At 39.1% G+C, this 21,855-nt stretch overlaps 2 protein-coding genes across 8 annotated transcripts; one reads left to right on the top strand and one right to left on the bottom strand.

The window, feature by feature from the left end:
• GNG5 (G protein subunit gamma 5) lies at positions 780 to 4,051 on the bottom strand. The gene is made up of 3 exons (XM_021404310.1): positions 3,660 to 4,051; positions 2,679 to 2,834; positions 780 to 1,027 (listed from the first exon to the last, which is right to left on the bottom strand). Exons 1-2 carry the CDS (start codon positions 3,738 to 3,740, stop codon positions 2,709 to 2,711), a joined length of 207 nt encoding a protein of 68 aa, XP_021259985.1. The 5' UTR covers positions 3,741 to 4,051; the 3' UTR covers positions 780 to 1,027; positions 2,679 to 2,708.
• SPATA1 (spermatogenesis associated 1) lies at positions 3,968 to 21,754 on the top strand. 7 transcript variants are annotated; one of them, XR_002441047.1, is made up of 13 exons: positions 3,968 to 4,832; positions 5,696 to 5,802; positions 9,918 to 10,035; positions 12,618 to 12,671; positions 12,767 to 13,094; positions 13,205 to 13,447; positions 15,349 to 15,490; positions 15,642 to 15,702; positions 16,622 to 16,736; positions 17,448 to 17,573; positions 18,780 to 19,419; positions 20,040 to 20,138; positions 20,926 to 20,943. XR_002441047.1 is itself a non-coding variant. In XM_021404302.1 (13 exons), exons 1-13 carry the CDS (start codon positions 4,797 to 4,799, stop codon positions 21,028 to 21,030), a joined length of 1,650 nt encoding a protein of 549 aa, XP_021259977.1. In that variant the 5' UTR covers positions 3,968 to 4,796; the 3' UTR covers positions 21,031 to 21,754. The 7 variants fall into 7 exon arrangements, 6 of the variants coding, with proteins under 6 accessions (XP_021259977.1, XP_021259976.1, XP_021259979.1 ...); XM_021404302.1 differs by having other exon boundaries at positions 13,259 to 13,447; positions 18,780 to 18,949; positions 20,926 to 21,754; XM_021404301.1 differs by having other exon boundaries at positions 18,780 to 18,949; positions 20,926 to 21,754.

Here is a 21,855-nt window from a genome sequence, read left to right as displayed (position 1 = left end):
CTTTTTTTTTTTTCCCCTGGTAAGCAGCTAACCAGAGTCATTCTGCATTTTAATCAGGTAAGAGATACATATTTAAAACCTCTGTTAGTTTTGTTTTTTTTTTAAAAAAAAAAAAAAGTCTCCTGCATAGAGAACATTGAGAAAGCTGTATACAGATGAGTATATATTTAGAAGAAATAAATACTCAGAACAGTTAAATCATTAGGCCAGATTTCAAGAAATACATAGAACTCACTTGAACAGGTGAGATCGCTGAACAGGATTTTCTCCACTAGAGTCTTTATGCTTTTTTCAGTTGTGATAACTATAATTGAGTTGGTACTACCTATGGAATGAACTTACTGATCTGGCTTAAGTTTGCACATTCATTGGCAGCTATAAAGCTCAATTTCCTTTTGAATTACTTTACATTGTGTATCTAACTAGTGCTTTTTAGTATTAACATAAGGAGCTCTGAGTACACCACTGACTCGCATTGCTCTTTAAAGAAAGTAAGTTTTATTATTCTGTGGGGTTTTTTTTAATGCCTATCTGTAGTTGTGTAGTTGAATGATAAAACAAGAGCCCAAAACTACTTTTTCCTGTTCTATGCTTCAAAGCATACCACTGATGAAGCCTCATTCTTCAAGAGTATCAGCCCAAGGCACACTTGTAGCACCACAGAATACTTAAAGATAAGCTCTTGTGATTATCCTTAGCTGCTGAAGAATGATGCAGTAGCTGGTGAAGTGTCAACATATCTCAAAGTGAAACAACTTAGATTAACTTCAACACCAAACTAAGTCAAAACATTTTTATTTTTTGCTTGGTATATAAAACTGATTCCCTCATGAACAGAATTATTGTAACTAGCATACAGTTTTTTTTGGAGAGGTAGATGGTAAGAGGTTTGACAACAGTAGCAATTTTACAGTTAGTTAGATTTGGCACATTAAAGCTAAGCTTTTGTACAGACTTCAAACCAGGCCACTCCTTCAGGCGCTCTGCCCCTAAAGACAGCAGCAGCTAGGAAAAGATGCTAAAAGATCTGAAAAACAAACAAAATGAGGTGGTTAGAGAGAGAACAAGCAATCCTATGTCTAAGAATATGCACAGACAACTACTTAGGAAAAAGTTCCTTTTTTTTCTACAGTTGTTTAATAGAGCTTAAATTATAAAATAAGCTTTCAAAACCATGAAGCTATCCCCCAGGGGTACAAGAAGGTAATTAGAGCTGTTACAAAACAACCAAAGTGTCGCATCTTCTGGAAGTCAAATCTAAGCAGAAGGGCAAAGTAAGTTGTTCCAGGTCACTTGATGACTACAGACATACTGAGCATCTACTTCACCTTTTGAAAAGCAGAGGGAGTCTGGGTAACTAACAAATCACACTTCCTCTTCACTCTACAGAATTGGTGCAGACTGTGCAAGCATGAACTCTATTGGTTCATCTCATAAACACCAGGATTACAACTAAGAAATTCACTGTTTTGAGGAGGTGCTTGCAAGAGGTGAAGGGGGGGGAGGGAAATAACTTGTTCCATGTAGGTAGTGTAAGAAAAATTGTTGTTCTAATGCCTTTTGCCTGTAGTCAGCAGCAGAAAGAAATGCTCTATTCCAGAATCAGAAAAGGAAGGTAAAGGCCTTAATTAAGAAAAATATTAACCCTGTTCTGCCCTTTGCATGCATATGTGAGAACAACTGGTTCATTTCCTGACATCTACACCACGTGGCGCTGATTCAACCATAGTTTTTTATAAGACAGTGGTCCATAATGCTTACAGATGATGATTTAGTCCTTTGTGAATTACTGCTTAAAGCTGAAGCAACCATACTAGGAACACATTTCAGTTCAGAAATATCTTTTAAATAAGAATAGCTTATAAAATTCATAGTAAAGCAACTTCAAAAAAACTACACTAGAAGAGCTCTGTGACTCAGAGTCTTGGTAAGACTTCTGTGGATCTAACCCTGACCTTGATCTAATCACTAGAATTTTCAGGTAATGCCAGATTGATTGTCTTCATAGTGATAGCAGTAGTGTTAACCTGAGGAAGTTCCAGAATGAAAGTACAAACTCAACAGTTTCTAGTTATTTAAACTGCCATCCATGTGGTAGCCTATTTGAGTGGAATTTGGGTGTTGATACAATTCTTAGCCTATGTAATTTTCCTTTGGCTTAGAAGGTGTTTTCTGTAGCAGACAGGGCTCTCCTTTGAAAGCATCACTAACCTGCCTTTGGGACGTGCTCCTTAAGAATTTAAAAGCTTAAGTCCTAAGAACTAAAATCTGCTTTATCTGCTACAATTGGCATTCACTACCTAACCCTTCAGGCAAGTAATCCTCTGTGAGAAAAAGGAAATGACACTTTTAACGTAGAAGGAAATTGCAGCAGAACTACATTACAGCCAGGTCAATTCAGATAGCAGTTCTGTAACTGCTGGCCCCCAACTACTTCAGCTGCAATAGCAGAAACGAGTTGAAGCCCTGTAACACCCAACTACTACTCAACTTACAACTGTATGCCTCTGGCATAGAGGTACCCTCCTAGTCTGGGAGGAAAGGACCAAAACTGCAATCCAGACCAACACCAGCTGTACAAGTCAGACGTCTCTTCGGAATGCTTTAAACACAGACAGTCTCACTTAAAACAGGCTATTCTTAATGACAGAAGAAAGTTTGAGTCTTTAAGAACTTACCACTAAAGGATACCTAAGTAGTCCATGTAATTACAAAAATGAACAAACTTTCTGGGGACGGAATGGATTTGTACTTGATGATACTCCTGTCAGCAGGGGATCATGCTGTGCGTTCTGCAGGCAGAACTGCTTCAGGTCCACAGCAGCCTGAGAAACCTGGGCGTAGGAAGAACTGGTGTTAGCACTCACTGAACAGGCTGTACAGAAGATGTAAATGCATCGAGAAGTACAGCATATAACAGTGTTAAGTGATTCAGCAATACACCCTATGCAGATGTCCTACAATTGTTTCACACTAATTTTCTGGTTTGTCAGTCAAGAAGTTATAGAAATCATTCAAAAAATTAATGTTACAATGCCTCTGGGTACAAAATGTGAAAGAAGAGCTATGTCTTGAGGAGCACTTTGTGAAACGCACAAAGACTTTCATTGTTTTCTCGGAGTGTCTCTAATAGACACTGCCAAGTCGCAGCCGGGTAGCACAGTGACACGTCCTCGGCACGCCTGGCAGCGGAGCCTCCATTTTCCAGCGCCGGGCCGAGGCGCCAGCCAAGCAACCTGTTGCTAACCCGCCTCGGGCACAGGCAGTCGACGGGAGCGGACACTCCCAGCCCATGGAAATGAAAGGGGAGAGCGGGGCGCGGCCGTCCCACTCGGGGTAGCGCTCGGGCCGGAGCGCAGCCCCCGCCGGCCTCGGGAGGGTGGGGCGGGCGAAGGGAAGGGAAGGGACGCGGCCGCCCCCGGGGCCAGGCTCGGCCGGGGCGGCTCTGGGGCGCGGGGCCGCCGCCGGTGCCCCAGCCTGGGCGTGGGACGACGCGCCTCCGCCACGAAGGATCGTCGGGGCGCTGCGAGCTGGCGGCCCGGCTCGGCCCTGCCCGCCCTGCCCCGCCGCTCGGTCCGGCCGCCTCCGAGGGGCGCCGTGGGGCGCGGCCCCCAGCGGTAATGGCGGCGCGGCCGCCCCGTCCCGGCCCCGCTGCTCACCTTGACGCGAGTCACGCTAGCCTCCAGGCGCAGCTGCTGCACCACCTTCTTCATGGCAGCCACGTTGGAGGAGCCCGACATGGTGGCAGCGACAGCAGGCGGCACACCCAGACCCAACTTTCCGGCGCGTCCCAAACTCTCGGCCCGGGGGCGCCTGCGCAACCGTCGCCGGGGCCAGGACCGCCGCGGGGGGCGCTGCGGAGCAGCCGAGAGCCGCGGAGCGGGGGGTCGGGGAGCGGCGCGCCGGGCCGTGCTGCGCCGGGCCTTGCAGCCGAGGCCCTCGAGCGAGCCGTGGAGCTGTGTCTCGGTCGTGGCCGTCGCCTGCCGGCAGTGCGTGTGCGAGAAGGGCGGAGGAGACAGTATTAACTCCAGGGTGGCAGAGCGCGGTGACATTATCAAGAGAGCTTGGCGTTTGCCGGTGTATTTGGCTCTTGTTCACAGATGAGAAGGAGATCAGTGTTCACTGTGGAAAGCATCCAGGGGTGACTGCCACGCCTGGGCTGGTGAGACGGGGACATGGAGCAGTACCAAGTGTCACATAGTGTGTGTGTGCAGGGAGTGCTGGGAGGGCTGTGCTGTGTCCTTGCACGGCAGGAGCTGCGGAGAAGTGGTGGGATGGTCTGATCACATCGTTGTGGGGGCTCTCATAGCGATGTTAGGGCCGAACCAGGCATTTCCATGACAGCCAGGTTTCCATGGCGTGTTGTGTTTGGACAATACAACGTGGAATGTGCTGCATACGGGTGGCTGGGCTTTGGATTGCAGTGTTGACCTTTGTCAGACATCAGTCTGGGCCCTGTTGGAGTCCTATTTGTGTCTTTGGGCGCACAGAACAATTGTGCCACCTAGGGAGATGTCAGGAGGAAGTGCTGCAGGCAGTGTCAGAGTGGCCGAGCCCAGCAGGTGCCGTCACCTGAGTGACGGGCTGTGTTGGAGGTGTGGGCAGTGTGTGTGCAGTGAGTGGAGGCCATGTTCCGGCACAGAGACAGATAAGTGCTTCTCATACGTGAGAAAGGAAAATAAAGCAACCTCTCTGGTGACAGATTGTCATGAAACTCATTTTTAAAGAATGTTTCAATCAGAAGGAAAATTAGGAAGCCCACCTGGCACCGACTGTGGTCAGGCACAGCAAGCAGTATGTCGTTTGGTCAAACGAGACCTCAGACGTCCCAGGTGAGAGGTTTTGGACTTTTCCATAGAGCTTTTTTAGATTTCATAAATATGAATAAATGTATGTATATATTAAAATAAGTGAGACTACACTGTCTCTAGGAGACCTGAGAGGAAAAACATGCCTTTCCAACTTTGTATTTAGTAACTCAACAATTGAATAAATATTTAATATAGCTTGTTTGCATGATGCTTTGAGAAGAAATTGGAAATGATTTTCAGAAGTGTGTCCCATCCTTGCTAGCACCATTTGATGTTCACTGGAAGTACCAGGACCCAGACAGGAGGTCCCACCAGGCCCACAGGTCTGAAGGTGCTGTGGGTGAGCATTGCTCAGAGCATTGCACAGTTACTCTTGTTGCAGGCATTACCAAGAGCCCTTCTGTGCTCCAGGGTCATTAGTGTTATTAAGAACTACCAGAAAAAAAAAAAAAAGAGGTTTTTTTTTTCTTGCTAATGCTTTCCTTTGAGTTTGGATCAAGCTTTTATGGCTTTACACTTTTTATGAGATGAATAAAGGTATGATTTTAGCTGAAGTATTCTTGTATTCATAACATACGCTTTTTCTTAGGCTGTATCCATTGCTGTCACAGTGACATATAGCAGGAGCACAGGCTCTCTTTTCTCTCATTTCCACTTGCTCTGATGTGACTTATTTCTGTGCTGACAGCTGGCAGTCACAGACTGTTCTGTTCCTAGTCTATTGGGTCATCACTGCAGATAGAGCGTCACTTGGGTCTGTGTACCAGCATTAAAGAAACCATTCCTGCCTCCAAATCTGAAAGTCTAGTTAAGCAAAACAGAGTTTATAAGAAGAGAATTATAATATATTTACTGTTAAGACCATCTGTTCTTGATTTGTTTAGCTGGTGGAACTCCATGTTTTTTATGTCCCAGAGGAAGTGTGGAACTTCAAGCTGAATACAGTTCCTGTGGCTCTCGCCAGCAAATTCATCTCAGCTGGGTTTATAAGGTGAGCACATTCTTAGTCCCTAATGTGATAACACCTGTAAAATATTTACTTGGTTGATACTTTGTGTTGTTCTCCAGTCATCTAGCCTAGCTGTTGCTCTATAAGGGTTGGAGTTAAGCATCAAGCATAATTACGCCTGTTAGAAGAGACTTGTTCTCTGCTCATCTCTGGAGAATAAGTGGTGCTCATGTCTATGTCATCATTAAGGTTGGAAAAGACCACTAAGATCACCAAGTCCAACCATCAGCCCATCCCCACCATGCCACTAACCATGTCCTTCAGTGCAACATCTATGCTTTCTTGAACTTCCAAGGACAGTGACTCTATTACCTTCCTGGGCATCCTGGTCTAATACCTCACCCCTCTTTCAGAGAAGAAATTTTTCCTAATATCCAACCTGAAACTCCCTGGCACAACTTAGAGCCATTAGCCCCCATTCTGATCCTATTCGGACTGTACCAGGCCAATGCAGCTCTTGATTTAAACCATTGAAATGCACTTCCAGAGCAGTGCTAGTATTGCTGCAGAATATTTTCTTGTTGTAAAATCACAGTCTTATGTTTCTGGAGTTTGACTATCAAAATCTTGAATGCTTTTCCATGGTGGACCAGCTTTGAGATGGAGTGGCTCAATGGAGACAGGAAAGCCTGTCAGTGAGCCCTCTTCATCTAAAGAAAAAGATTAAGGCACATACCTAAAAGGGATGCATTAGAGCCTGTGAAACCACCTGCATATCTTCTTTCTTCCGTAGTATTTCTAGAAGGCTGCCCACAGTGTGTGCTCTCAGAGGACTTTGTGGAAGAATACTTTTTGGTCTGTACTCCTAAGCGCTTTGCTCACAAAATCTGTGTGTGTTTTTGCCGTAGTAAGAAGTTGCAGGCAAAGTCAAATAATGTAAAGGTATGTGTTGGAATGGAGTTTTTGCTTGTATCTCCTCTGCTCCTGTGCAACACCTGTCAACTTAGCTGGAATTACAGGTTTCAACTCATTTAAATTTAAGTTTGTATTGTTCCTTAAGACAATATATTATGTAACTGAAAAAAATTGGCAGCAGCCGGGTATTAGCATTTAGAGCAGAATGTATTCATTCTTGCAGCTTCTTTTGTTGAAAGGCTGCTCAGAGCCAAATAAAGTGCACGTATCAACTCTGCTGTAAAAATCTCCAGTAGAGATGTGAAATACATAGCAGGAGTAGTAAATCATTTCATGTGTCTGCCCTGTGTTCTCTGGAGTAAGTTTATTTCATTAGGACTCAGTTCTGAAGCAACAACTTAAATTAGGATTCTTACTGATTTCAGTGAGTTTGTAACACAAGAAAGACATGGATCTGTTAGAGCAAGTCCACAGGAGAGATGAAAAGATGATCTGGATCTCCTCTCCTGGCTGGAGCTCCTCTCCTACAAAGACAAGCTGAGGGAGCTGGGCTTGCTCAGCCTGGAGAGGAGAAGACTGCAGGGTGTCATTATTACAGCCTTTCAATAATTAATGGGGCATATAGGAAGGATGGGGAGAAACTTTTTACAAGGACCTGTAGTGATTGGACGAGGGGTGATGATTTTAACTAAAAGAGGGGAGATTTAAATTAGATACTAGGGAGCACTTCTTCATAGTGAAGGTGGTGAGGCACTGAGCAGGCTGCCCAGAGAAGCTGTGGATGCCCCATCCCTAGAGGTGTTCAAGGCCAGGCTGGATGGGCTCTGGACAGCCTCATCTAGTGGGTGGTGACCCTGCTGTGGCAGGAGTTGGAACCGGATGATCTTTGAGGTCCTTTCCAACCCAGGCCATTCTGCAATTTGATGATTTGTCTAGGTATTTGTTGCTTGCTAAGGACTGTTAAGTAATTACTTATTAATTATTCTGTGGGTGCTATACAATGCTACAGTACATTAGCTTTAGCAGTAACTAACAATGGACCAATGTATCACTGTCTTTGAAAACATAAAATATGTTAAGTATCTTGTCTTACTTTAACCTGGGAGAGGGAACAGCAGCCCTGCCAGCGCTCATTGTTTTGATAGCTCTGCCCAGCCAGTTTGGTGATCCTAGTACTGTGTGTGTCAGCTCAACAAAGGACTCCCAGGTGTAACTGCAGGCCACTTCCATTAATCGTGGAATTAGAGGAAAATATTAAGTGTATAATCATCTGCAGCCCAAAATTCTTGTTCCCATGAACTTGATTTCTCAGCCTACATGATCTTTTATTTATTCCTCATTCCTCACCACAGAACCAACGCTTTTGTTATTTCTAGATGAGATTGCTGCAATAAACTCTAGTTTGCATTATTTTTAAAGGAACAGCCTGAAGGAAATGACTCAGTATGACTAGGTTTCTGTTAGCCAGTGGTGGCAAGTAGGAAATACATTATTATATGTTCATAGCAGCTGCGCTAGCAAACATTTTTTCAGATCAATTTCTGTTGTGTATCTCAGGTTCTATATACCTAAATGATTTTATTCTGTGATACATCATCGTAGTTACTTGAATATTTTCCCTGCTGCTCGTGCGTACCTTAGATTTAGATTTCTCTGTTGGTTTAAAAGGGCATTATCAGTGAAGGATGCACAGTTTTAGAATTGCCTCTGAAAGAGTTCGCATTTTTTGGATTTCAGAAGGTAGTTCAAAGGACATATCTTCTTTGAAAAATCAGCTTGAGAAAAGGATAGTGAAGGAGACATATTTGAATTACAGATGATCTCTCTTCTCACATACAACCCTGGAAGGATGTGTGGTGAATTATTTTTCCATCTTTCACGTATTTCTTTATACACTTGAAATAAAAGATGTTAGGACCAAAATCTACATCAGGTGTGGGCAAAAGGTGAATAGCAAAGAAATAAGCAGAAGCTAAATGTTCAGGGACCAAGTAGGATGGCCTAGATATGTCTGCTCTGCAGACTGCTTGACCCTGGGTGTCCTCAGCTCCTGTGCTCCCAGGCAGAATTATTTCCTGAGGAAATATATTCCGGGGGAGGGTCCTTTGAGTCCCACATGTGAAATAGCATTAAGGAAGCATTGTAGTTCACTAAAGTACTATTTTTATCAGATGGAACTGGGGGTGTTTTACCGACAATGGATATGATATGAAGGCATAGAGCGCAACCCTGCTGGGTCAGTGCTGAAGATCTGCCCAAACTGAAGGGTTGTTATGTCCTTGTCCATACTGTTTAGTGAGAACGGTATGTCCCATACCCCAAGCTATGTCTGTGCATTGCTTGAAGAGTGACAGCTGTCCTGGGCCAAAACCCTGCTAGGTATAAAACGCTGCTAGGTAATGTACTAACACTTCAGCAGCGTGGATGATTAACAATCTCAGGCCTGATTTTATTCCCTGGTTTGTTTTATATGGCAACACAGGAACAATCAGAACTGCTTATGTTGTGATGCTGAGCTTTTGTGTGACTCTTGCACATTTAGTTTCAATCTGCAGAGGTGCTTTTAATTATATGATGATTTTTATACTGAGCTCATTACTTCGATATTTGCATGATTGCCTGTAGTAGATTAAATTATCTAATTCAAATTTGCATCAGCTCTCCCATCCTGAAACTATGATGGAAATGTTCACATCACAGTGTTTGGTTTTGATTTAAAATACATTTGCATGTACATATACACACACCCTACTATAAATTAGTGTTGGAGAAGACATAACCAAAAGAATGTGCTTGGCACTTAAGGTGATGAATTATCCTCTAGTCCTTAGTGCTTAAAGGGGTACATCCGACAGGCCACTCGAATGGAAATGCATGACTGTAGTTTCCAATGCTCTTGTTATTCATCTGCAGATGAGCAAGAGCATCCTAAAGGAATCTTTTTCAAGTTTCAGGCATTCTCATATACTCACTTTGTATGGGATTCCTTAAGTATGAATATTGCTAGCTGATGTTATGGCAGCCTTTGTAATACAGTCTACCATAATGTGATACAATATACCGATTTCTACCACACCAAACATCTCTGACCTAGATGTAATTCGGTACTGTTTCAGGAAACAGTTCCCTTTTTTGTTCATTCTTTCCATGCAAGCCAACATTTAAATACCATTATCTTCCCCCTCTTACTAACTAGCCATTGTTTGATCTTACAGATGTATTAATGAATAACAACATTCTAGGGTGTCTCCTCACATCACATTAAGAATGCTTCGGGAGAAGCTTGGAGAGTACCTGGGTGGAGTCGAAGTTGCAGACAAATTCCAATTCTTAAAATGCATTGGGAAAAAGCTTGCTGTTGTAAGTTCGTTTATATATGTATATTTTCTTTAACGCACTTCTGCTTTATAATGTAAACTATGGATTTAGTCCCTGCAGATTAGAAAATATCATAGCATCATATGTATGTCGCTTCAAAAGTAATGCCTCCTATTTATTTCCATGGAAACTACAATAGATACAAGGAGAATAATAACACTATCTGATAGAGCAAATTCTCAGGTACACAATGCTATTTTTCAGTGTAGTCACCACCATTAGACAACTTGTGTAGATGATCTCATTGAGATGCTCTTCATTTCATGATGTGACAGCTGTGTATGGGCTGTCCAGATCGTGGCTTATATTTCTTGTTGCTGAAATGCATCAACTACCACTTCACTGTGCTCGCATCCACTGTTTGGTCTCCATAAACGTTCAGCAAGCATCAGTGAATGTCAGTGGGTGCCACTGTTTCCTCATCGAGAAATTCATTGACACCCCTTTGCTTCATCCAGTCTTCCATGTCAGATGCCATTCTGACAGACTGCCTCTCTGCTGCCATCTGTCATGTGGCAACAAAATTTAATGGGATATTGGTGAGAAGGTTCAAGGTCTACTGCCATCCCACCAGCATCCACTTCTGACACTGTGTGCCAACGTAGTAGGCCAGTGTAGTGAAGCAGGAGGCATTACTTTTGGAGCAGCCCTTGTAGAATGGTTTGGGTTGGAAGGGACTCTAATGATCATCTAGTTCCAGCCCCGCTGCCGTGGGCAGGGATGCCACCCACTAGATAACTTCAGGAGCACTGTCAGTGTTCATTTTCAGATGCGTTCAAGAATGAACTCTTCTCAGAGCATCTAATTCCCCAAATACGAACACACAGCTGGACAGGAATATTATCCTTTAAATCATCAGATGTAATTAGTTGCAATCCAGTGGAAGATGCTAGTTTTGCTAAGACAATAGATTAAATGTATCTGTTCTAGGTGAATAAAAAATATTCCCCCGGGGTCGTTATTCCCAGTACGTGGTTAGGATTATGGCATTTGAAGAATTTGCAATGGGAGATGAGTAAGTCAGAGTTCCTTAAAAGGCAGGAACCTGCAGCCTGCCTTTAAAGATCAGTCTCAGAGTGAAAGCTTCTCTGAAGGTACATTTCATGTCCTCGAATCAGTCCACTAATACAGCCCGAGGAGGTTTATGCAATCAAAAAACTGTGTCTCTGAATCATAATTGTTCCTCACTCTGATTCCCTATATTTTTAGCTATCTTACAAACTATAGCTAAAGATTAAAGAAACTTGAAAATCAGATCAACTGAAAATGCATTTGAGTAATACACAAAAAACTTGTGGTGCATATAGATATGAAAGACTTTTTTCACCTGCTTGGAAATGGATTTGGAAATTAATTAGAAGGCAGAAAGTTGGTGCTGTTCTTGAATTCGTTTGTAGTCAATATCACTAAAATTACCTGCACAGAAATCTAGAATAAATACCAAGTAATGTGTAAAAAGTAGATGAATGGGAGCTTCAAGACTGTGATGCAATCTAAATCTGAAAATATGCATAAATCTTCAAAAATTTCAGATGTTTTAACTGGATGATAGCAACTAAGATAGTGTATTTTCTTCCCCACTGTTAGATCTGAGGTAAATGGAGGAATTTTCCAGCTCCCTTGAGAATCACAAGGGATATCAAATATCAAGGGACAAGGGATACCAAATATCTAGTTTATTTATTGTTTAGGGTCATGGTAACCTAATTGAATTACCTCTGCGTGATCAAATATTTGTTGAGTTTGTTTATTTTCTCAGTCTTCCGTTTCACAACATTAACAATGTAAACAGTACTGAGAGTTGTAGCCTGCTTGCAGGTGCGGGTCTTTAAATGAAAAATGAACATCAGTCAAAACCATTTTAATTTGTTCCTCCTTTTCTTTTATATAATCTGTGTCTCGTTGTGTGGGCATTATTGAGAACAGAATTTGGCCCCATGTCTAGTTCAGTTTTGTTATTTCATTGCGTAATTGTAAGCTCAGAATTTTAATTTTTTTTCTAATGGTGAATATCTTTCTAATGGAAATATCTTTCCAGTTTGATTATCTTTGTTTTTATTTTTTTAAGAACAACTGTTGAAATCTGAAAACATACATCACACAAAGAATAGCAAGACAATAAATACTACAAGACATAGGAGAGCCATAGATTTTTTTTTCTACAGACATTAAATATTCTGCAATGTTGTCTGAGGTGAATAGAGAAAATTATGTTAGACTCAGCGTTTCTCTTCAGATTTGACTTGAAGCAACTTCTAGTAAAGGCAGACTTTCTGCTGCCATCATTATTGGGTCAAGTCCGTTGAACCACAGCAGAAACACATCCATATACTTTTGTGTGTCCGATTTAGATTTTGTAAGATTGACAGAATAATTTCAGTGCCATGTCAGAAAACAGAGTAGCGTTCTATGTTTCTTCTCTCCATCAGGCTGTTGTGGAAGAAAACTGTAGTATGTAAAGACAGAAAACAGAATACAGAAATCAGCAACATTAGTTATTAAATACACAATATTATTGGTAAGAAAAGTATTTTATCAGTTATCTTCTGTTTTTTATCTTCCAGGTGAAAGCAACACAAGAAGCAGAGCTGGAACTGAAGTCATTTGCTCCCCCTTATGTATGTATTTTAGGGCATTTAAGCTATCATTTTCAGAAGCTTTGTACACTGGACATTTCTTCTTTTATGTCTGGTTAATATATTGCATATTTTAGGCACTGTATCCTGAATTATATTTATTACCTCGAGTGGAATATTTTGAAGATGTTTATCCATTGTCATCATCAACACAACAAAGCTATCACTTTAGTGCAGAAACTAATAGGTATGGTCGCGGATCAAGACTACCTAATCTACCCCAACAAAAAACTGAAAGCAAACAATTTTTAGAAAGCATACAGAACTGCAGTCATCAGCTAGAAAATCAGAAAGTACACAGTCCTGCAGAATGGGCTGAGAAGGAATCTCTTCCAGTATTGCACACAAGTAATGAGCAAGACCACAACAGGACTACAGAAACAAAGACACAGTTCAGAGTGAAAGGTAAGTTTAACCAGTGCAGTGAAGAAAGATGGTGAAGAAGAAGAATAACTATTATAGTTAACATTTACAATGAAATAATATTTCTCTTTTCTATATCAATTATTTCGTAGATCAAAATGGATCCAAGGGATCTCTCTTCACACCAAGTCTTTTAAATCCTGCAGATCAAGTGACTGGAAAAAGCTGTATAGTACAAAAGAACTCCCAGCAAAGCCGTCACAGCCAGGATCCAAAAGATGCTCCTAAGTGGAATGACAAAGCCAAAGGAACTGCTCTTACTCTTCATGTAAAGCACAGTGATGAACAAGACCGAAATAACCAAATACATCAAAATCTCATGACATATCCAAAGGGTACAGTTCACTGTCATCTTGTTGTTAAACCAAGCTTTCTAGAATATTAGCAGAGTAAAGCTAAATTAAAAAAAATATGTTGGTACAGCATAAGTTGAAATATTGCTGTCAGAATAGTACTCCAATTTTTAAAATAATATTATCTTTCAAAGAAGCATACTTTTTACGTTGGGTGAGTCATTCATTATCATTATGTACTGTTACAGAGAAATGCTTCAATAATGTCAATGCATTTGCCTGATCTTATTTAATAGGGAAACAGACTGCTAAGCAGCTACTGTAAAGATTGGAAGGTAATGATCCTATAATTCAACAGCAATTTTAAATGAAAAAAAAATTGTTATCAAGAAGTCATGGAAAGCAATTTATTCACTTCATCTTTCATTGTTATCTTATCCATGGCTACATTACTACTGAAGGGAAAGTGCTTTCTACACTCCCTCCTATATAATGTGGATTTGTTGTTGTTTAATGCTATTGAACAGTGGCATTCCTAAAACTGAGAGGCAAGAGAACTCTTTGAATGGACTATAGAGAAGATAGTACAAGATTATGGAGGGATTTAAAGCTCGCATAAACTGGCTAGCAGTTCTGTGCCAAAACAGAAAATGTTGTTTGAAAGACATCTATTAATTAATATTTCCTATAAAATGGGGTGTGTTAGGATATTGAGGGCCATTAAGTCTCTGAACAGTTATCTAATTTTCTTAATGTTCCTAAATTTCTAGTAATTACAAATGAAGAAGTGACCAAAGCATTCGAATTGGATTTGAGTCACCACTATTAAATTAGCATCAGAATGATAGCATTTAGGGTAGTTTTAGGTTAGATATCAGGAAAAACTTCTTGAAAGAAAGGGTTGTTAAGCATTGGAATAGGCTCCCCAGGGAGGTGGTTGAGTCACCATCCTGACTGTGTTTAAAAACCATTTGGATGTGGTGCTCAGGGACATAGTGGTGGGTTGTTAGAGTTAGGGTAGTATGGTTAGGTTGTGGTTGGACTTGATGATCTTGAAGGTCTTTTCTAACCTGAGCAATTCTATGATTCTGAATTGTTTTTTAGGAAATAATTTTGAAAGACAAATGTTAATATTTGTTTATAATTTTACAGTTAATGTGAAAAAGGTGAGCCTTCTTTTGTTGCAAATTTCTGACTAGGAATTATTAAATGAGACGATATTCAGTTTTTTCTTAGTTATTGGCACTTTACTGATCTCAATTGAAATTATTCTTGATATCTAGTACTTTGAGTAAGAAAACAAAAATTTTGACATTGTGATCTTTGAGAATGTCTGAAGAATGTTAAAAATGCTAAAAAATAGCATTGTCCCTCCATTATCATGTCAACCAAAGTTTGAAGCCAGTTACTATAGAAATACATACATATGTGTATTTTCATATATGTGTGCATATATACATGATTGAAAAGTTTTCCATAACTTTGTTTTGAATGATGAAGGATGTAGGATTTTGTTGCATAAAGTGTAGGCGAAGTCTGTCAGCAGTTTCCTTTTGAAAGATTTGTTGTATATAATTTGAATCTGATAACATTCAAATGCAAAATGTTTTGCTGACTTTCTTTACCAGTTCCAGTTTGTCAGAGAACTTCAGTCTCTGAAAGGCAAAAAGTGGTAGAGAACTATTTTAGGAAAGGCAAAGTAATTTAAATGATCTCCTTATCTGCTGTAATGTTTCCTCTACTAGTTACCAGAATTAGTTAGATACAAATTCTTAAAAGAAAATAAGTGTTTTTTTTTTTTTCATTTATTTATTTCCTCTGTTATTCAAAAAAACATTCTTTACCCCAGAGATAATTGTATGTATTGGACTGATTTGCAGTCAAAAGTGCTTGAATTTTGTGATTGTAACCTATATATTTTGGTTATCATTATCCTGTCACAGAACTAAACACCAGACTAGTTACAAACATGGAAAATAATGATCACAAAGAAGATGCTAAACTAAGAAGAGACAGAACACGGGATTCTGGAGTTCTTGAAACACTTGAAGACCAAACCACAGAATACATACACAAGAACCAAAGGTTAGTAAGTAATGATTCTACCAAAATAGTGGATACCATTAATTCATAACTAGAAGCTTATTTTAAAAAATTCAAATAAGTGAAAGAAAATGGAAAAGAAAGCCCATATTGTTACATTAATTTTCACATGCTTCTTTGATTTTACCTTTAGGTTGCTGCAGTACAGAACTAGCAAGTCTGTAACTGTTCTTGGTGAAAACCTGGATGATCAGGTTTGTTTTTCAAGTTAGAATATTCTTTCTAATGTGGAGCAGTAATCATAATCCTCCACCTAGAGATAGGGTAATTTTATAGGACAAATAATGCATTAGAAATATGAAATATTTTATCTAGATTTTAGAGTAATTGAGAAAAGTAAATTCATGCACTGCTACTTTGGAGATTTGCTAATGAAAATTCAACTGTATTTCTAAACAATGAAATCATGGGAAGTAATACCTTTGGTTATAATCCATTTATACAGTAACCATCTCAATCTTATTAGCTGATTTATTTATTATTATTATTATATTATTTTTACAATTTTTGACAGTGACTTTGTATTGACTTTATCAGAGACATTTTCTATAATTTAATTATTTCCAATGGGATAAATAATAGTCTCATCTCAAGCAGAACATTTGATTAAAAAATATAAAATTATTTAAAGCATATGTATGGTATTGTCATAGCATCAAAATAAGGTCATTTTTAGAAAGACACAGCCTGCAATCATACAGAATAATAGCTTCACTATTATTTGTCACCTGTGAGCTATTTTAAGTGCTGGTTTAGAAATGGACAGTCCAGCTTTTGCTATCCGATGAGCACAGTTTTAAAGCCAGTTATTCCTGGTCTTATATGTGTATGTCAGCATCTTGGAAGTTATGGACATGGACAAGAATGTTTAGCAATAGTGAATGACTTAGTCCTTGTGTTTTCCTCTGCCGTTTCAGTGTTGACTGTTCTGATTCTGCTGGCAGATGCCCAGCTGTTTGGAATTTAGTAATCATTCCTACTGGCAACACAGAATAAAAAAGATTGCATACAGGATCCATTAATCCCTCACAATCACTCAGACTGCTCTCAGAATGTATGTTTAATGTAACTGTTCAGGATTGTAAATTATGTACTTGTCTTTTGACCCACTAGGCAAACGAGAACAAGCAAAATGATCCTACTTGTCCAAAAGAATATACTTCTCCTAGTCCACCTTCTCTGGCACTTTCTGTAAACCCAGCTCAAGTTCCAGCAGTTCAGGCAGAAAGTATGTGCTTCGAAGAAATTTCTGGGGAGTTAACATGTAATCAAGATTGGTTAATGAAGACAGAAATACTTACATTTTGAAAGAATTTGTGCGTGTATTTATTCACCAGATTGTTACAAATTTTAATGTGTGGTTGGAAAATGGGGGAGATGAGGAGGGAGTCAGGGTAAAATGCTGTTGGTTTACATTAGAATGTTGCAAAGATGGTCACTTGCTGATGATCCTCAGCTAGATTATAGCAGAAGAATATCAAAAAGGTTTGTGATTGACCTGTTGTTTCACACTAGTTAAAGTCTGAGATATTATCTTGCCTATTTGCCATCTATTGTTAAAGATAAGATTTTGCTACAGTTCATATCAGAAACTATTTTGAGCAGGAAGTAGTCCTCTGGAGGCTTTTTTATCCTTATCTGACAGGAGTTTTCAATGTATATACATCTGAATAGTTTCTGAAAGTAATTTTACCAATATGTTGCATAGGCATTTAACAGGTTGTGTATTTGTTTGCATGAATATAAATGCCTGAATGCATGCTGGATTTCTCATTTTCTTCTAATGCGCCAGCCATTTCCAAAATTTAGATCATTTATTAAAGAATTTCTACTGCTTAGCAGAGCATGATATATGATGGCGTGGATTATAAAAATCTTGACTGATCTTTCCTCCTTACAGTATCCAGGTGATTGCTAAATATAATTATAATATCTTTAGAAAACAAGATGGTAGAACACTTGGAACAAATGAAGAAAGACAGAAGGCACTTGGAAAAAACTAGAGAAGAACTGGTCAAAAAAGTGAAAACACTACTGGAACAAAATAAGCTGAAGAGATATCATGGTGCACTTTTAATTTATTTTGGAATTTGGATTGATAGAGAAATGATGCTATGATAGAGAAATGATGCTGAAACCAATGTGGAAATGTTAGTCTGAAACTGATATGTAGTTTTGTCGAAAGGAGAAGACATCCCATTTCTTCCCATTGTCCTTTGAGGGCATGGCTACGCTGCACTATTCAGTGTGGTGAAGCTGTAGTTAGAAAAGGGAAACTTGGTCACTTGAAGGAGTGAATCTGCAAGGCAAGCGCAATTTACCCTGCTGAGGTTAAGTCCTAAATGGCTTCTGCATTCTCTTAAAAAACAATATCCAGTTAGGTAAATAAAAGGTTATTTCACAAGGATTTCAACAGCTTCTCAGGTTTTTTTAGAAGCATTTGTACCTCCAAATTATTTTCATCAGACCTATACATTTTCAGAAGTGTTTTTTGTTTTTTTCACAAGGTATGAAGGGAAGAGTATGTTCTTTTAGGAACAGCAATGCAGTCTATATTTAATTTCATCTTAAGATTGCCATGCTGACAGTCATTCTTGGTTACATACTGTATAGTGTTCCAACAGTGGGACTCTTTTTCTGATAAGTTTCTATGAAGCAGTTGTCCTGCTTTCCTAAAATATGCCTTAAAAGAAGGAATAATTTCACACACTTTGCAGAATAGCAGATGTAAGTGGCCATCAGATTGCCACACTGCTATGAGCCAGCTGCTGCTAACATGTAACAACACAGCTCAAGGAATCGTAGTTAAATGTAAAGGTAAATAATGGTTTCCCATAACCCTGAGACGTCTATTCAAAATCTCTGGCCCTGCAGAGCTCAAATTCTGCATAAAGCCTTTAATGCTGCTACAGTGATACTGTTGACTTCGGAATGTGGCAGGCATCCCAGTCTTAACAGGTCTGGAGGACTTGCACAGCTGAAATCTGCAGAAATGCCAGGCTGAACAGAATTTGGCTTTTTGACCTTTTCATATATCTTTGGAGACAGAGAGAGGCTTTATGTTACAAGTGACTGTGAAAATTCTAATGCATTTGTAGTGAATGTAATTTTAACAAAGATTTTCACAAATTGCTTTCTTTTTAAAATAAACTTACTGCTATTTTTTAATATCTGCATTGGCCAACTGATTCTTGTGAGATCAGTTTGTCATTACTGTCTTCAGTAGACCTTAGAATAAGATTAACAAAACCAAACATGTTTTGCTGTGCAGTTCGTGAAGAATGGAAGAAGAAATACTTTGAGACTAAGAAAGCTACAGTTTCACTGGAGAATGTTTTAAGCAAACTTCGACAAGATTTAGAGCTTTACCACCAGAAATTACTCTGGGAATTAGAAGCCAGAGATAGCCGCAAACAACCAAACAATACGACAAACTCGAAGGTATGTGCTTAAATTATTTAATCCTTTTACACAACCTCTTTCTTATATAAAATATAAATGAAAGTAACAAATTCATCATCAACCAGCGACTTCTAAACTAGCTGTAACAGTCAAATACTCCTCAGTAACCTGAGGTGTGGCCGCTATAAAGTTACTCCATCCCATTCTTGTTGAAAAGACTGAAGGCTTGAGTCTGAGCTTTTGAATCTTTCCGCTTTGTGTTTGTACAATACTGTCTCATTACAAAATCTTCTCTTGTTCAGTGTGATTTTTGAATTGTTCAGTTCTACATTGTTCTTATAATCCAAAATTTCACATGAAGAGGTAATGAACTGTAATTATGCTTGAAGAAGAGACATCTCTGAAGCTTTTGGAATGGTTACACTTGGACTGTTGAGCAGCTATGAGTCTTGTGTTATGCTGCTGGTGTCAAACTAGGGGAAGTTTATAGAGGAATTCCAAAAATAAAGGTAAACACCCTTCCTAGTAGTCACAGCTGCTAATTTCATAAAAGCATAGTAGAAGCAAGTATATTTGCAAATCTGAAGCTAGACTAGGAAAATATATAAACTGTACAAAGTACATGGAGTATCTTATACTTGTCTGAAAAGTGGGAGATGACCTAAGATTGTACAATGTATATAAGCTTGTATTAACATAAATATCTAAAACATAAAAATATGAATAGTTTTCATGTTACATTTTTATTACAAGCTATGTTTAAGTATGCTAGTGTCCTTTTTGGGGAGTTAGAGTTCTTAGACTCCTGGGTGTTGCACAAGGAGCCTTTATATAGAGGTATGCACAACTTAAACTGCAAAACAGTGTGCTGTTACTGAGGAGCTCTGATCTTCAAAGTGAGAGGGAGAAGGGAAGAAGGCCGTTGGCTGCTGAAGAGAGCTGCCTTCTGTTGGGGAGCAGACTGCTTACAGACCGGGACAACTAAGCATGCGTTGAAGGCTGGAAGAGAGTAGAATTGGAAAGAGTCTAGAGGACTGTTTCTGAGTGGTGAAGTAGCACCCAGTGAATGAAGAGATGCCTTAATGCTTAACTACGTTAAAGTGTTTGTTGTTGGGTTTTTTCCATGTAGAATAACAGAATCATCCAGATTACTACAGTGCAGCATGAACTCGATCAATTGAGAAGAAAGCTGGATGATACAAAAATGAAACTTGTAATAGAAATTAAGGTACTCTGCATTTATCCTAGAATCTTTTAATGAAAGCAGTCAAAATGTTACTATCTATAAAATCTTCTCAAACATTAGAAGACTTAAATATTTGCTAAACAGTTCTTATTCTCAAGTTTTATGGTATTAGTTATCATAATTTAGCCCCTGAGCCTAATTACTCCAGGATATCAGGTTAGTAGGTGAATTTTTGGAAGTTTGGTACTGAAGCACTTACTTACATTTTCAAGGTACTATGTTGCAATCTCTTTCATAAGAAGTTATTGAAGAAACATATTAGCTGAGGCACTGAGCATGCTGTGGCTAAGAAAAAAAATCTAGTATAAAGAAAAAAAAAAGGCAGAATGATTTTCCAGGCAGATGGAAGTTCTTGTCAACTGCCTTATTCCACATCAGTGCTGCCTATGGCTCCCTTAGAAAGGAAGATAGTGATAGAGGCCTTTATATTGGATAGCAGTCCAGCTTTGAATGCTTGATATCTGAATGCTCTGCATCACAGAGATTGTCTGTGGCACTGTTTACTGGGTAATCTAGGGTGGATATGCTTCCTTCAGGGTATTACAAGGAGTGGAAAAAGCAATGAATTCCATGGTTAAAGAAAGACACCATGGCCAAGTGCTGGAACGAAGCTGTCTATCTAATTAGACATGTAAGATTTTAAAGATGTATCCTGTATTCAGCCATCCTGCATAAAAGTCAGTCAGTCTTAGTTATATAAGCCCATATGCGCATCAACTCCAAAAACTACTTTAAATTGCAATTCCTTAAATGTCTGGTTCTTCTGCAGATGAGAAAGCAGGCAATAGCAGATTTACAAGCACTGAGAGCAGAACTGACACAGAAGAAGATTCATTCCGCTTTAATTCTCCAGTCTGGGAAATCTGGAATTTAAGAGCATGACTCAATGGTAATGTATATAGAAGCTCAGAACTTCTATATTGTTTGTTCGTACGCTCTTAAATTTCTCCTGTAAAATGACATCAGCTATGCAAATGTTGTGGAATTTGTACTTCTTTTTCAATCTCATTACTGAAAGGCGTATCAGCTACTTGAACCTACAGTTTAACCTAGTCATGTGTCTAAAACAAAACTAAGATATTTTAAAAGTGTAAATCAGTGAATCATGTGACATCACATCAGTATGCTGATATTTCTATATACCTACTAAGCAAATAAACCTATAATCTAAAGTCTCCTGTTCAGATTTTGGGGCACACATTTAGTTTTTTGATGCATGATTAAAATACATATTACACAGAAGTAGAGCGAAAGTAATCTTTGTGTAGCTATTTACTGAAGTGTATCTTTGTCACTATGTATATACTTATCTATAAAATATCAGTGTATTACTGCTACATTATTAAGTATGAACAAAATCTTTTGGTTCTTTCATATCTAGGTGGTTTAATTTCCTCTCTCAAAGGAAAGCTGCATAAACATTAGCCTTATTCTGTAATTAGTGGAAGATACAACCTTTGTCTTCAGTAAGTTGTAATTATGATCTTGGTGCTATTTACAGTACTGTACAGTCTGCTTTCCTTTAAGTTCTTTTTCAAGAAAGGATTTAATAAAGATTTTACTGCTAAAGTATTAAATTTAATATTAAAATAACAAAACCAGCTACATGTATCTAATTAAAGTTTAATTAATTGAGTCACTTAAGGAGAGCATGGTTGTACTTTGGTTAGGAAACACTTCTGAGAAGCAGAGAAGCAGT

Source organism: Numida meleagris, chromosome 7, assembly GCF_002078875.1.
Source record: "Numida meleagris isolate 19003 breed g44 Domestic line chromosome 7, NumMel1.0, whole genome shotgun sequence".
Lineage (NCBI taxonomy): Eukaryota > Metazoa > Chordata > Aves > Galliformes > Numididae > Numida > Numida meleagris.
Note: the sequence above shows the minus strand (reverse complement) of the source record. Positions and strands in the feature narration are given on the sequence as shown.